At 27.9% G+C, this 17,321-nt stretch overlaps 1 protein-coding gene across 1 annotated transcript; it reads right to left on the bottom strand.

Annotated features, from left to right (window-relative positions):
- Positions 1-427: 427 nt before the first annotated feature.
- Positions 428-1,396, bottom strand: LOC129975877 (protein Abitram-like). Its single transcript, XM_056089140.1, has one exon. The coding sequence runs from the start codon at positions 1,293-1,295 to the stop codon at positions 822-824; it is 474 nt and encodes a 157-aa protein (XP_055945115.1). The 5' UTR covers positions 1,296-1,396; the 3' UTR covers positions 428-821.
- Between the last annotated feature and the right edge of the window lie 15,925 nt (positions 1,397-17,321).

Genomic DNA, 17,321 nt, shown 5'->3' with positions numbered 1-17,321 from the left:
TAATAACTGAATGTAGGTAATTATCAGAGTCATGGTTATTGTAATCAGCAATTAATTTCCAAAGATGCAATATTAGTTTTGTTGACTAGGTTTGCCATGTCATGTAGCCTAAATTTCATCAGTAACATGCAGTTAATACACAAGTACCAGTCTATTTTTTGGTTTCTAATTTTTATGTTAACTGTTGTTGGTAATTTTGTTGCTTGTTTTTCTAATGTTTTTGTATTTTGTTTTATAATTTAAAATACTTTGGAATATTTTGCACAAATTAAGCAAGTAGAACATAAAAAAAAAACACTGAAACTTATATTCATTCATAATTATGAAAGGAATTAGAAACTATAGGATGTAGAATTACTAACATTGGATTAATCTTGGATTAATTATGAAATTAACTACCACCATCGAAATTTACTTCAAAAGAAGTATATCATGAACAGAGAAGCTGAAGACGAAAAAGCTTTAATTATAACATCACCTGATTTTTTTAATAAAAATATAAATTTTATTCATTGGTTTGATATTGATTACAGCAAATATTGATTTCATTACTTTTCACATGCTAAGAGAAATCCAAGATAATAATTGCACTTTTGACTTCCACACTTTTTACATTTTTCAGCTCCAAAAATGAAATATTACAACAAATAATTTAATATTCATTTTGATGAATATTATATACATTTGAATGTATATTTTATGTTTATACAGCAAAATTATAATTTTCTGTAAAAATAATCAAATTTATTAACAAAATGGCTTGCATTTTTACAAAGAAAGAAAATTTTTACATCATTTTCATACTTTATTCAAAAAATAACTTAAGTATTCTTTCTTCTGGAATTGGGAAAAGGTGGTAGTATAATACCAATATAGCCATCTGACCATGGCTTTTCTTTCATGAGATTGGGATTTTCTAAAAGCTTTTCATTTACTTCAACTAAAGTTCCTGAAATGCAACTGTACAATGAGTATTCTCTATCACCAGTGCATTTCACTGTACACAGCACAGATCTTTCACTTAATTTCTGACCTCCTCTCTTAAATTTACCAGATACTTTATTTGATAAACGATTAACATTGCGATTAGACTCAAATTTTACAGAAATGACATCAAGATTTTCTTTCAGAATAGGATGATTAGGTCCTAATGTTATTAAGCACAGTCTATTGGAATGAATAAGCACACATTCGTCATATTCTGGAAAAATTTTGGTTTTGAAATAACGTTCTGTAACGCAAGGCTGTAAAGGATCGATCCGACAAACTTCGAGGAAATTTTCTGTCGAATCCATTAATATACACAATAACCAACAATTAATCACACACAATCGATAAATAAAACCTTGCTTTCAATAACAACAATAACAATAATATTTGCATTCTAACAGTTACAGTGAAAAAAATTTCGAGATTAGAACGGATGATGACAATTATAAGTAACGAAGCTTAAGTTGCAATATGTATATTTGCAGCATATGATTTTGATATCTGTTATTGAATATATATTATTTTTTATGAAAATCGTTTTCAATATATTTACCTTATATTTTCAGTTTATCTCATAAACACTATTAAAGAATGCAATGTTCTGAGGTTTTTAAATGGTGAATTATTTTTGTAAAATTTTGCTCCGCAATAAATTTTTTAATTTGTTTTTGATAAAAATTTTAATAGCTGTTGCCCGCATAGTATACTGTGGTCCCTGGTCAGAGTGATGCATGAAAAAAATTGTTCCTTTTGAATTGCTGTTTTATTCAATTATAAAATGATCTAATGTTCATTGTGCAAACGAAAAATATTTGAAAAGTTATTGCACATATTTAATAAATAATTATTTTGACAATTATGTCAAGAATAACACATGCTTTCCGTTTCCAATTTTCATCTGAAGTTTGGTGCATTATTTTTAATTTGAAATGAATCGGCAATGTGGCCGATTAGTCGACTTAAAACTTACGGACTAAAAAACACATTTCTCAAAAACTATTATCTGTGTAGTTCTGTCCAAATTATTATAGGGATGACGAATATTTTACGAATGGTTATTGAGTATGCCAATAACAAAATGTCACAAAAATCAGTGATCAATACTTTTCAAAGAAGGGTGTGATTTGTGATTCAAATCCTTGATACGATCTTACTGGTAGAGATGCATAATCCACGATTTTTTGAATAACGAATAATATTGTTATTGTTATTTTTAAATATGCGTTCCAAATATCTGTTATTTCAACCATATTATTACTTAAAAATTATTACTTAATATTAAATATAAAATTTATTAATCGTAATTAATACTTAATTTACTAATTTAATTAACTTGTGATTGAATTAATTTATCTTTTTCAGCTTACTTCTTAAATTTTTTTTTTCTCAAAACTATTTATTTAATTTATTTATTAGAGTGAACCATTTTCTGGAAAGGATGAGTTAAAAATATATGTAATTTCTTTAAAATGTTTACTTTAATCCTATATTCTACCAATAGATGGCGCCAGCAGTAAACAGAGTACATGTAATCAAAGTCAATCATGTCACGAGCAATTAAAAATGATCTGTATGGAATAGTGCATCATCAAATACGAATATGGGGCACTCCCGTAAAGTGGAGCGGTGACTTCGCACTTTCCAATGAAGCCTCGCACTTTCCGGTGAAATCACCGCTGCGATAAATTTCATTGATATGCAATTCAATGATACGATACGATAATTCCAATAACCGGTCCGTTCACTTTTCAATCCAATCACAGATTTCTTTCGAGAGCTTTCATTGGACAGATCGTATCGTCACCGCTCCGGCAAATTTCAGTGATATCGTATCGATTGTTAGTTTCTATCGTGATCCAAAACTTGTAATCGAAATATCATCAGTAAGATCGTATGAAGGATTTGAATCACACCCCTCTTTGAAAAGTATTGATCACTTGTATTTGTGACTTTTTGATATTGGTTACGTAATAACCGCTCTTAAAATATTCGTCATCCCTACTTACTGGTGATATTTCGATTACAGGTCTTGGATCACGATAGGAAGTAACAATCGATACAATCTGTCCAATGGAAGAGCTCGAACAAGAGTTCAATCATGCGTAAGGAAAGTCCCTTACCCACTGATGCACTTTTCAGGAACAGACCTCCTACAAACTGTTGTGGCGGGCGGCGGAACCTATTGATCACAAGCAGAGCGCTTCCTATATCACAAAAAGTCAGATCCGAGCTCTCTGCAATTTGCGAACTCGCTCCCATCGCATGATAGCAACTATTGATGTAGACTATATGCAGCTTGTTTCATTGTACGAAAAAAAGTTTTCTTTAGCACTCACGTTTCCACAGAAAAATATTTATTCTGGGAAAAAACTGTATCTGAAAAAGAGGATCTTTCATTTAAATAAGCAATTATTAAACACATGTGGACACTTGAATATATTTTTTCTACACCACTCTTTCTGATATTTGCAGTTTTATTTTATTTCCAGCTTCTTGCATCTTTAAAAGCTTTAGTTTTAAATTTAAAAAAATTGTAATCAAAATAATTTTATTTTATTGTTCATCAAATCTTAGATTGATAATTTTTTAAGAATCTCTTTCGAAAACCACTGGTGAATATATTTGATTCACTAATCTTGTTTGTGATTATTATAAATTTCAATTCAAAATGTCCTCAAAATATAATTTAGCTGACTTAATGAAAAGAAAACAGTTAAAATGCAAGCTCGCTAGAGACTATACGATTTTATGTAAAAAAGAAAATTAATAAAGCAGTCTGAAAAAATGTGTTTAAATGACATTTGGATGGTTACTAAAGATTTTTTATTTGCTTGAAAACTTCATTCCAAGTAGTGATGATAATTATTAAATTTGTCGCTTATTTTATACCATTTGCTATAATTTGAATTTTAATGCAGTTGTACACCGTATAAGATTCTTACTTAGTTATTATTTTATTGCAATATCAAATTAGTCTCTACTTTATTTTTATGAACACAAAAGAATATATACATTCATATTATTGGCAATGCAACAAGAAATTTAACCTATAGAAAAATTGTGAAAAGAATTCAAACCTAAGTCCTTCTTCGTTAAACTTGCAGAATAGTGTAGTAGAATAAGACTATTAATGAAAAAAAAAATTTAATACAGTAAAAATATTTTTCTGGCGGTTGAGAGAAGCAAACATAGTATTCGCAACATTTTAGTGAATATTATGAAGGAACGTGGTATAGTAAAAATTAATAAAAATGCAGAGTAAATAAGTAAGATTTTAATTCAATAATGGTTATAAAATATTCTAATACTATTTTTTCGATATTATGAAATCAAATCGGTTCTACTTATTCTTAAAAATGCACACACATACACACACAAAAAAACAAAACAAAACAAAAAAACAGTGCAAATAATTTAATAGCTGAAAAAGAAATAAATTCACTCCAAATAAAAATTATACAAATATATACATATTTTGTTTCAGGAATCAAATCTTTCTCTTTAATTTCGAGAAATAATTTTACAATTTAATGTAATAAAAATGTTTTAATAAGTTTAAACATTAAAAAAAATTCATGAGATCGAACACATTTAATTATTACAACTAGAACCTTATCAAAGCAAAAATTATAAAAAAATTTTATACAGCCTTATATGAAATAAAATTACCATTTCCCACAAAAATTGCTGCGTTTTGAAATTACAAGACAATTTTAATTAGTTTTTCTCAGAAATAGAAAAAAAAAAGGATCTATTCTTTTTACAAAGCGAAAATTCGACGCGATAAGCAACACTGACACTGCATTTGGGTAGCTGGGAATTAATTAGCATTCCTACTGGGCGGAAAATCTGCAGAAGGGGAAAGCAATATCTTGCCCAGTATGTGACACTTCAAAGTAGTAAACAATGCAGCAAGTAATGAACAATGTAAGAAATGAAGAAATTAAATTTTAAAAGAAATTTCATTTCAGGGCAATGCATAAATATACTACGTCGTCCATCCTTAAAAATTAAATTTGAAACAGACATTTTAGGAGGAAAAAAGTATATTATTTCAAAATACTTTTTAACGAATAAAAAATGCCTATAAAAGGAATATAAAATTAGTTATGCTTAGAATAATCCATTCATCTAATGATTCTTTCTAATTGTATAGAAGAAAGGAATGGTTTCATTTAAAAATATCTTATAAATCACATCCATAAAAGTATTATTTTGTATGAGAAATTTTTACACGGTAACGTTTTTTCCAAAATATATTTAACAAAAAAGAATATAAAACCTCTTTGTTGTATAATGCGTGAAAAATAATCAACTTTAAAAATAAAGAAATTTTCTTTTTATATTATTAATATAAAATTAATCATTCTCAGGTTAATATACCATGAATCCTCGTGATAAACAAAAGATAATGCTTTGTTATCAAAAACAGCAAAAATGAAATGAAATTATAAAAAACTGCAATACAAATTCAAATAAAATGAATTTCATGTTTCCTCAGTATTGATATTTTTGCCTTGAAACACTGAAAAATGTATTGGAAAAAAAATATTTTATTCATAATGCTTAAAAATTTATAACCGATCGATCATTCTTTGGTGCATGTATTAAAAAGACATCGAAGGAGGCAGTCGATTTCAATTTTATGTACGATATTAATGTAAAATCTAAAAGTTGGCAATAGGCAAATATGTTGTAAGTGGAAAAGGAATAAAAGGAGTCGCGGATTCCCTTCAATCTAAAACCGCAAATGAGCAACTCCCTGTATTGACATTACGCTATCAAAATTAAGTGGCCTTAGACGACATCTCTGAAAAAAAAGAAGGGGTATCGACTGATCCCGGATTCCTTCTCTTGTGTCCTGAGGGTCCTATCTCCTTAACGCGAATAAAGGGAAAAAGAGAAATCTGTGAATGGGTTGAAAAGTGAACAGACCGGTAATACTTGGAATTGTCGTATCATTGAATTGCATATCACTGAAATTTATCAGAGCGGTGACTTCACTGGAAAATGCGAAGTCACCGCTCCACTTAATGGTAACGACCTTGACTTTCTGATATTCGCATTACACTATTCCATATATATCATTTTTAACTGCTTGTGGCATGACTTTCTGACTGCATATATTTTGTTTACTGCTAGCGCGATCTATTGGTGGAATATAGAACTAAAGTAAACATTTTAAAGAAATGACATATATTTTTAATTCAACTTTTTCAGAAAAGGGTTTACTCCAATAAATAAATAGTTTTGAAAAAAATTAAGTTTAAAAAGTAAGCTGAAATAGATAAATTAATTCAATCACATGTTATTTAAATTAGTAAATTAAATATTAGTTACAATTAAAAAATTATATTTAATACTAATTAATAATTTTTAATTAATAATATGATTGAAATAACAGATATTTGGAACAAATATTTAAAAATAACAATACCATTATTATTTGTTATTCAAGAATCGTGGATTATGCATCTCTAAATTATTAGGAAAAATATCCTCTCGATTTTCTATGCTTATGCGTAAACCTCATAATTAGTGAAGAAAATTGGGTACGCAATGCATAACTTTTTTCATTGATTGATTAGATCAAAATCCATGATTTTCATTTCAAGACCATGGCATATCAAAATTCCTTTGTCTTATTAATAAAATTTGGAGCTCTCATATTTGCATACCAACAGATGACTTTTTAGTGGATGGACATTCTATTAGCTCAAAATGCCCAACAATATTGTTGTATAAAAAAATCAGTAATTTAAAATTTCTTGGTATATGTAATTATCGAGTTAAAAAATTTTACTCACATAACAATCATGATTAAAGGTAGGATTGTTAAGTATCAAATTTTTTTTCAAATGTTTAATTTGGCATGCTGCTTTGTTTTTAATTAATTTTTAAAATAATTACATGAAAACAATTATTTCATTTTGTATAGATAAGTAAGATAAGAAATTTTGCATGAAACATAATTTCATAACTAACCAATGTTGACGGTCAATTTAATGGCCCAAATTATTAATTTTTGTAGACTGTTGATTGATTTATGAAATTTTATTCCACCCCCACCCCACCCCATTCCTTTTTTTTTTCATTTTGTTATCTGATACTGCTGAATTAACTTATTGCAAATTAAAAAGTGTATGGATTAGGATATAAATTAGAAGTTAAAAGGCTACTAAGGAGATAATGATGAGCAAAAACACCCCTTTTAGCACGAAATGCCCACAACAGTGGTACGATGTTCTCACAATATTGTTTGACATTCAGAATATCGAAGAACATCATGGAGACAACAGAAAACATTTTGTATTCATACGGATAACATTATTACACATAGTGTATCAAACTGAATTAAAAATATTATTAAAATAAAGGGAGGAATTTTATGGAAATAAAGTTGATATTATTAAAAAGTGTGTTTTTTTTTTTTTTTTTTTACAGACAATGCAAAAAATATTTTTGTAAAATAATTATTTTGGAAAATGTGCTCACTAGTTTCCGCAGGCAAGCTACTTATTTGTAGATGGATAAGTATGCTTTTTTTTTAATGCTCGATTAAACTTTCTGTTGAAATCATATTTCTTTAATATCTTCTTTCCACCGACTGAATATACTTTTTGCGAATACAGTTAATCATCTCCATAACATGACATCTCTCATAATATTTATTATCTCATCCTTTGAAACTCTGAATTCAATACAGTTGTAATGGCAACGATTAAAGCAGTCTGAAATTCCTCTGATGGTTTGTTTACATTTGATTATTACTATTTGATAATAAGCAACAAGAGCTATTTCTGTGCCACGTACATTCGCGTTATATATATATATATATATATATATATATATATATATATATATATATATATAAGTAACCAATCTAAAGTAAGAAAAAGTTTGAAAACGAAACTAAAATGAAAACGAAACAAAACAGTTTCGAAATCGCAACTAAAATTTATTATCTATTTAAACTAAAACCAAAAAGGAACTTCATAGTATTTAGAGAGCGCAATTGCAGCTACTTCTAAAACACAGATGAATTTATACAAAAGTATTAGAATCAAGTTAATAGGAAAAACAAAATCAAATAAAAATTAAACCAAAAAAAATTATTAAAAAATATTAAAAAAGAATCCGGCCTGAAGACTTTTTCAAGGGTCACCCTCAGGCAGGGATTCAAATAAAGGGATTTTTTCTGTGAGGACATACAGACATTAAGTCTAATAATGATTCCTCGTGACCCGAAAATCCCCCGAAATTATGCTCAAGAGATATACCATTTTAACAGAAAGGAAATACAAAATAACAAATTAGAAAAAAACCACAAAGTAAAAATACAATGAAAACAATAACAATAAAAACAAAAACAGCATTAAAATTAAAATTAAAAACAAAAAGGCCAGAACATACCTTCCAACAGTGAATGAAACTTTAAACAATCGATTGTGATTTCCTGTTTTTGAAAGTTAACGGTTAAATTATGTAAACAGAGGTAGGCACCCAGCGCCATCTATTGAGTGATCCAATATGCAAGTAAATTTCTATTTTTATTTAAGCCAAAAGATTAATCCCAAACCATACCTTGTTTAATTAAAAAATTGACATTACAGTAATTTCTAGGAAAATCATTTTTAATTAAATTTTTAAGGAGGATATTTGATGCTTCAATATAAGAATTTTTATTATTGCAAACCCTTTTGATCCTGTTAACTTGTGAGAAAATTAGATTTTTGAAAATTTTAGAGTTTAGATTGGAATGGTAGTTACATAGTTTTGTTATTTTAAAGTTGAAATCATCCCTTTTATCGTATATACCAACTATTGTTTTATCATTAGCAATTTCGATTTTTAAATCCAGAAAGGTAGCCTCAAGTTGATTTATATTTGTATCTTTTAGAATTAAATCTTTTGGATAGCAATTAGTAATAATATTAGTATTGTCGAAGTTAATCAAAAGTTATATTGATGACCTACTTTTGATTAACTTCGACAATACTAATATTATTACTAATTGCTATCCAAAAGATTTAATTCTAAAAGATACAAATATAAATCAACTTGAGGCTACCTTTCTGGATTTAAAAATCGAAATTGCTAATGATAAAACAATAGTTGGTATATACGATAAAAGGGATGATTTCAACTTTAAAATAACAAAACTATGTAACTACCATTCCAATCTAAACTCTAAAATTTTCAAAAATCTAATTTTCTCACAAGTTAACAGGATCAAAAGGGTTTGCAATAATAAAAATTCTTATATTGAAGCATCAAATATCCTCCTTAAAAATTTAATTAAAAATGATTTTCCTAGAAATTACTGTAATGTCAATTTTTTAATTAAACAAGGTATGGTTTGGGATTAATCTTTTGGCTTAAATAAAAATAGAAATTTACTTGCATATTGGATCACTCAATAGATGGCGCTGGGTGCCTACCTCTGTTTACATAATTTAACCGTTAACTTTCAAAAACAGGAAATCACAATCGATTGTTTAAAGTTTCATTCACTGTTGGAAGGTATGTTCTGGCCTTTTTGTTTTTAATTTTAATTTTAATGCTGTTTTTGTTTTTATTGTTATTGTTTTCATTGTATTTTTACTTTGTGGTTTTTTTCTAATTTGTTATTTTGTATTTCCTTTCTGTTAAAATGGTATATCTCTTGAGCATAATTTCGGGGGATTTTCGGGTCACGAGGAATCATTATTAGACTTAATGTCTGTATGTCCTCACAGAAAAAATCCCTTTATTTGAATCCCTGCCTGAGGGTGACCCTTGAAAAAGTCTTCAGGCCGGATTCTTTTTTAATATTTTTTAATAATTTTTTTTGGTTTAATTTTTATTTGATTTTGTTTTTCCTATTAACTTGATTCTAATACTTTTGTATATATATATATATATATATATATATATATATATATATATATATATATATATATATATATATTATTTCATTATTTTTGATAAATAATATTCATACTTAATGCAAGAAGAAATCGATTTAATTTTTCATAAAACTATCATAGTCGTTTTTAATTAATTAATAACTGCTCTTTGAGCTGATTTAGAGGTATCCATCATGCAACGTACTGAGAAAACAACTCTCCAGAAAAAACGGTAAGTGCAACTGTAAATGCATCAGGCCATCCTTCGGCTAACACCTTAACTCACGGGATTTGATACATTCCAGATACTAAGGTATCTCTTTCACTTGGGCATAGCGGCCTATAAAGCGACAATATACACCCGTTTGTCATTATTATTACTATATATATGTATATTTATACTAATAATAAAGATTAATGTGTGTGTGTGTGTGTGTGTGTATGGTGGCATATAGGACATATCGTCAACTACCAAATCTGGCGTATATTTACTTTGGAGATGCGGAAATGTGTGCATCAGAGAGATTTTTTTATAAATTTTTAATTAGAAATTTATTTAATTAAAAATTAAGCTGAATTCTGCAGCGTTTCCGCGATAACTTCCCGAAATGTTATTGCATAAAATAGATTTTACAACATTTCAAAATTAAATGAAAACCCATTTTTATGATAAAATATTAATGATACCAATTTAATAATCGTAAAAATGTTTGCTAATTTTTTTTTTGTTACATTACATTGCTGACCTGAAATTCCAACCGTTTTCATTGATTCATCTAATACTTAATCGCGTGATTTTCTCCCATTGTTAAATGCTAAAAAAGAAGGAGTCTTTTTAATATTTAGTTAATTTACGAGGTATATAAAAATTGAAATTATAATATCGCGAAATTTACAAGACAGAGGAACCAGATATTCATGTATTTAATAGCGCCTCTATATCATGAGATTTATGTCCATTAAAAAGGTTCATGTACACAGTAAACAGAGCATATGTAAGAGATAATTAGAATAACCTGGCTTTAATTTCTGATAGTTTGGCGGAATCATGAATATAAAGTTGTGTCTATATGATTTTTAGAAAATTAAGCACAACAAATATTCCCACAACAAATATTGCGAACCAGCTGATCATCAAAGGATAATAGTTTTAAATAAAGAGAAAGCTGTTTTAAAAATTGAATAAATTATGAGAATTTAAATATTACTATTATTTAAAAAGTGCGATTTTAGGCTACACCATCGACCGTTTCAAAGAATTATGGCAATTAGATCCCAGATTTTCCCCAAGGCTGATTGGCCTTTTATAAAAATGTTGATTTTTTTTTAGAATTCTAATAATCATAACTTTATAATTGGTTCAGATTTAATTGCAGAAGATAGAAAAGTTTCTTTTTTAAATTTAGAAGTTGAATTGTCAAGAATATTTCGCAGAATATGACTCCTTAGAACCGAAGGACTAATTAGGATATAAATTTCATATTTAAAAAAATATATATATTTATCAACCGAAACAAAATGATATATTATTATTTACGTTATTTAAATCCTTTTGAAAGAAAAACTAAAAGCTTGAATTTTATGCTGAACCAGAGAAACTTTTATTGAATAATTCTTCTATTGCATAAATCATGAAAATTATTTTGTAGTGCATATAAGACTTCGATGCTGAACAATTTTTTGCATTAATTTAAGTTTAATCACATCCACTTTAATTTAAATTTCAAGTTTTACTAAGGCTCACAATAAATTAGAGATATATAATATAATGAACAGAACTGCTTATATAATAATATGAGTTTTAAGACTATCAAATTTTGAAGATTAAAAATATTTTGCTGAAGAAACTATTAAGAGACCAAGTTATATAAAATATTTAATTGAAAGTTTTAGCGATAATTTATCCTAGCGACCCAGATGGTCGTTAAAGACAGTGTAACATTCCCGGTTTTCCAGTATTGATAAGACATTTACAGCCAGCTGTGTCGTCGCTGTTACTTACTAAACTCCTCAAGATAGCCAGATGGTGGATCTTTTCACCTGGGTGGTCTCGCATCTGTTCATTAGCGACTACAGTGAAAGGCCACATATGGGAATTCCTCGTCCAAGACATATTGAGAGTAACTTCAAAGAGAAGGGGTTGTCCAAACATCTGGATGCTAAATGTTTCTCATTGTGAAAGGACTATGATAACTCCGTGTTCCGAAATAGTCAGTTATGAAAGGTGCATCTCACAAATGACCTTTCCACGACCGACTGGCGCCACTGAGAGAGCATATTACTGAACCCCGATTGGCCGAAACAGAGCTCAAATGACCAATGTAAATTAAGAGGCAGAGATTGTCGCCGAAATAAAGTGTGGGGACTCTTTTAGGGAGAAGAGGATAAACGAATTGCAGGCAGACTGTTGGACTACGCCCACGAGTTCGGAGAACTACCCCTGGAGTGGCCTTGTTGACTATAACAACCTGTGAGTTCCCTGTACTGTTGTTTCTCCGTATTGATGGAGGACTGAGTTTCACCTTCGACTGTTGTGTCTCCTAGTACAGGTGTAAATAACTATTTATTTAACCAAGATGAGAACAAGTTGTTCTTTTGTATATATAGGGCTGTAAAATAAAGAATTGTCAGGAAATTCTGATTTGATCAGTCTAGATCAAGACAACAGCTAACAAATAATATAACTCATCCATTTATATCTTTTACATTATTTTCTCATATTTTGTCTCTTAACAATATATTTCATCTTATTAATATTTGTTTCTACTCAGTTGCATGATTGCTACATTTTACTGCGGAAAAATTTGGCTTTCATCTCAAGCAATTTTTATTTAATATTTACCACTATAGTTTGAAAAAAATACATAGAACTATTGAATTACTTTTTGAGTTGAATAATACGTTTTTTTTTTCTTTCGCTGGTTGAATAACTTACATTTTTTATAATTAAAATTATCTGTATATAATAACTTTTTAGAATTTTTGCTGAAACACCTCTCTCACCCCCCCCCCCCTTTTAAAAAAAACTCGTTCAAACCTAAGAATTTTTGCAAATTAATAACTTTGTTGCACACAAATAATACAACAAAAAAAAATTTGCTTATATTCGATGAAAACATTATTTTTACTCTTAAAATCAACCTTTAATGTAATATTTAAAATTCGGATAAAATCTTTATTTATTTATTTTATAACTTTAACAAGCAATTCTTGTATATACATTACCTCCAACAATGGTTACCTATTCATCTGTAGAACTTTTTACAGACATATTACATATAAAAAATAACCACAAATTATTGAATAGATATTTCCAAAGAATTTTAATTAATTAAAACATTACTCAAAATTATTTCACAGACATTTATCATTGACTAAATATATAAGTGAAATAAATTTACTTAAAAAACGCACGATACGATTTTATTGATCAAACAAATTAATATTGTTTTTGAGGCATTTACAATTTTTTTTATTAAATAGTAAGCATTTGTATTTTTTAAAGTCATCGCTACTCAGTTTAACATCATAGCAAACTCTTATATGCATTTTGTAATGAGGAGCGACTTCAGTGTGTTTGCATCTATACAAGAACAAGATTCCATTTTTTTTTTTTTAATAATGCTAAATTTTTTTAAAATTAACTATCAGTATTGCTGTGAGCGAGGATTCGGGAAAGGATATTTTCAACGTCTTTTGCAGTTTTTCATAATGTATCTGTAACTCCGTAGTTTTCACCTAATTTCCGTAGCTGTTGACAGGTATAGTATATATATATATAAATTTATTTATTTTGTGTATCTCGGAAACTGTTCTAACGATTTGGGTCAAATTTATATTTAGATAAGGTTTTGCTTCCACAGTTTACCTATATAGGTGCTTATATAAAAAAAAATAATAAAAAAAAAAAAAACGCGATTTTACACACACAAGATTATAACTAACTATTAGAATAATTATATTCAACTTTCGCTTCGAAGTTGTAGGCAGTGCTGTATAGTGGTCAGAACAGCATGGAAGACTTGCGTGGGTCCAGTCGCGCTTTTTGCTTCATTTTTTTTGTTCTTATGCATTTATATTTAATATTTTTGGTTATTAAGTTTATCTATATAGGCGTCTTCCCTGATAAAACGCAATTTTACACACAACTAATTATTAAAGTCTTTTTTTCTATCTGCTCTCATGATGACAATGTCATATAGTGCCATCTCGGACTGTTATGTTAGACAAACTCTAAATTCAATGTTGTAATATAGCATACTGTTTCGAATAACATATTAAATTAAATGCATTTATGATTTTTTGTTTTGTTTAAATGACCAGCTCGTATGTAGGCATGATTGAAAAATATTCATATGTAATCAGTAGGTGATTCGTATCTAAATATCTTCTTAGAAAAAAAAAAAAAAAAAAAAAAATGCCGATCGAAGCTTGGTTTTTCAGATATTCTTTTTTAAAGGATCATTCTACATATTTAGTTCCACAATGCTTCCTGGTATTCTAATAAAAAATATGAAATATTTTTAATCTTTTTGAATTAATTAAAATTTCATCCTTTAATATCGAAAGTAATTTTTTTTTCTCGCTCAGTATAAAGGCACTTGGCAAACTGAACAGATCCATTCAGAGTGTTTGGTGTGTGTTTTCGTGCTGCAATTAGCACATCTTCTAATAGATCTTTCTGGTTGATGTACCAAAAGTAATTCTTCTGGTAATTATTGAAGTATACAAAATATTTTTATAATGTGATTTTCAGAATAAACCATCATATTTTAAAACCATACTTTCTTCATTAAATGACTTAATAAAGGAATTGTCAAGAATTAACGTATTTTGAACTATAGTAAACCACGATGCTTGAAAGAGTTAAATGGATTCTTTCAAATCGCAAACTAAAAATATGCAAAAAAGGGAAAACAACTAAAATTTAGTAGGCTAATAATTGTTATAAATTAACATAAATGACCGCTTTATTTAAAACCAGCCGTCTTTGGCGACCAGCCGGTTCGCCAATCTTAATGCTCGTTAAAATTTTAATAATTAAATATTTTATGTAATTCCTCTTTAATAGTTTCTTCATCAAAATATTTTAAAACTTCAAATTTTGATAGTCATATAATTGACTCATAATATTAAAAGGCCTTCAGTCATAACGTAATATATACCTCTCTAATTTTCTGTTACCTCCCGTAGAATTTATGCTTTAAATTAAAGTGGAAATGATTAATAGCAATTAATATAATCCTATTTTTTACTGAAACAAAGCATTTTTTTTAATAATATGATTACTGAAAACAGAGTCACTGAGCATTTAAACATTATGGGCACTAAAGAATATCTTTCTTAGTTTATGTAATATCTCAGGAATTTGTCAAAAATTTTTTCTCAGATTCATCATGAGCAGATCGATTAATTAACAATATTCGTTTAAAATAATCGGTCGAAAACAGGTTAAAAAAAAACTACTTAAAACTATAAGCATATACAAAAAATATATAACTAACATAAATACAATTTAATTACAAAAGCATAAACTAACTTAAAATTAATTTAAATCAAGTTCGCATCCGTTGATAATAGTTGTCAACAATCAGAACACAATGCGCATGCGTGAATTTTTAACACTAATTATGGTAACGCAAATGCGTGAATTTTTCTACACCAGTTGGGGTAACGCTACGTAGATTAGAAATTTTTAATTTCATTTATTTGGTTTTATTTTAATTCAAAAGTACTTCAGAATGAATCTGAAAGATCGATTAATCAACAATGTTTAGTTTTAAATGCATAAAACATTTAGAAAATAAACAAAATCGTTTGAAATGATCGGTCGAAAAATGTTAAGCCTAACCTCATTAGCATGGGAAAAAAACTGAAGCCTTATTCAATTGGCGGAAAAGTTAGTTTTTAATCAAAATTCTAAATAAAAATTCAAAAAAAGGGACCCCAGGTGCACATTCCCGACTTCCAAGGTATACATGTACCAAATTTGGTAGCTGAATTTCAAACTATCTGGCCTGTAGAGCGCCAGCACACACACATTGAGCTTTATTATAAGTATAAATACAGATGTGCAAAAAAAAAAAAAAAAAAAAAAAAAAAAAAAACACATTTCAAATAAAATTTTTATTTGAATGGATTTTTGACTTCTTTCTCCGATGACTATCATAGTAGATCTGAATTAAAAAAGAAGACGGATTTCCAATTTTCCGCGTCAGCGCTGACATTGGTTATGTCGAAAATTACTTGTACTTAATTACATCTTGAACAAATATTTCAGTTTGTAATACTTGAGGAACTAATATTTCAGCGGGCATTTTAAAACTTGAATGGAAACCTTAATCTGTTTCGGAGGCCAAAAACCTGTTTTCGACGTGCAAAACTTAAGTTTGTCCGAGAATTTTTCTAATAGTTTTCGAAATTAAGCACTTTTTGTTACGCTATACACTGTGTGTTATACTCATAACAAATTATATTTATTATGATGATTGTTATCGCCTTTTAACAACTATTATTTAAAGTAGCAGTGGCTCCAATCATTTATCCAAGAGTTCAATAATTTATCCAAGATAAATTCATCCTCGTTATGAAATAAAACTAAATTAACAAGATCAAACTGTTTGGCTCTCGCTATAGCTTTGGTAATAGCCAATAATCAATTCTTCTCTACTGCTAATAAAGATCTACCAAACTTGACGCATTTGTAATTCGGAAGTGGAACGATTTTACCGACATTTTAATAAATTAAAATTCAAGAAAGGCTTTGGCAGTTTGCTGCAAAAATTTCCTCAAATGTTTAATATATTTTTTAAAAAGTTATCTTTTTATTTACTGTAAAAGGTTTTAATTTAGATTTCATTTTTAAAGTATATTTTACCACAATTATTTTAATGCTATAAATAAAACTAAAATTGTTTTCATCATTTTTTTTTTTTTTTTGAATTTTTCTTCCAATACTGATGGTCAGAATATGATAATTCAGTTTACTTTTTCTGTTACTGAATAGTTTCTGCTTAAAGCATACTTTTAATAAAAAATTTTAATACTGTGATAATTACAACTAGCGATTATTTTCAGAAGTAAACAATAAAGATTTTTAATTCAGGCATTTTTTTAAAACACTCATTACCATTACCATTTTCTCATTACCATTTCCTACATTGTTTTAAAACTTTTTTTTTTTTTTTTTTTGCAATTAACAATACTTATTTATGTAAAATTTAAAAAATAAAAATAGTATAAAGTTTCAATTTTTAGATGTACATTATAGCTTGTACATGGTATCATATAAAACAATAAAACTGATAAACGTTTGAAAAGTCATAACAGAACACCAAACATCATTTAATAATAGAAGTTATACTATTTAAATTTGTCCTTTCCATTTTAAAATATCTAATTACTATATAAGGAAAGAGAATTAAAAAGGCATCTTTTTATTTT

The sequence above is a fragment of the Argiope bruennichi genome, chromosome 7 (genome assembly GCF_947563725.1).
Source record: "Argiope bruennichi chromosome 7, qqArgBrue1.1, whole genome shotgun sequence".
In the NCBI taxonomy this organism is placed as follows: Eukaryota; Metazoa; Arthropoda; class Arachnida; order Araneae; family Araneidae; genus Argiope; species Argiope bruennichi.
This window is presented reverse-complemented; position numbering and strand designations above follow the sequence as displayed.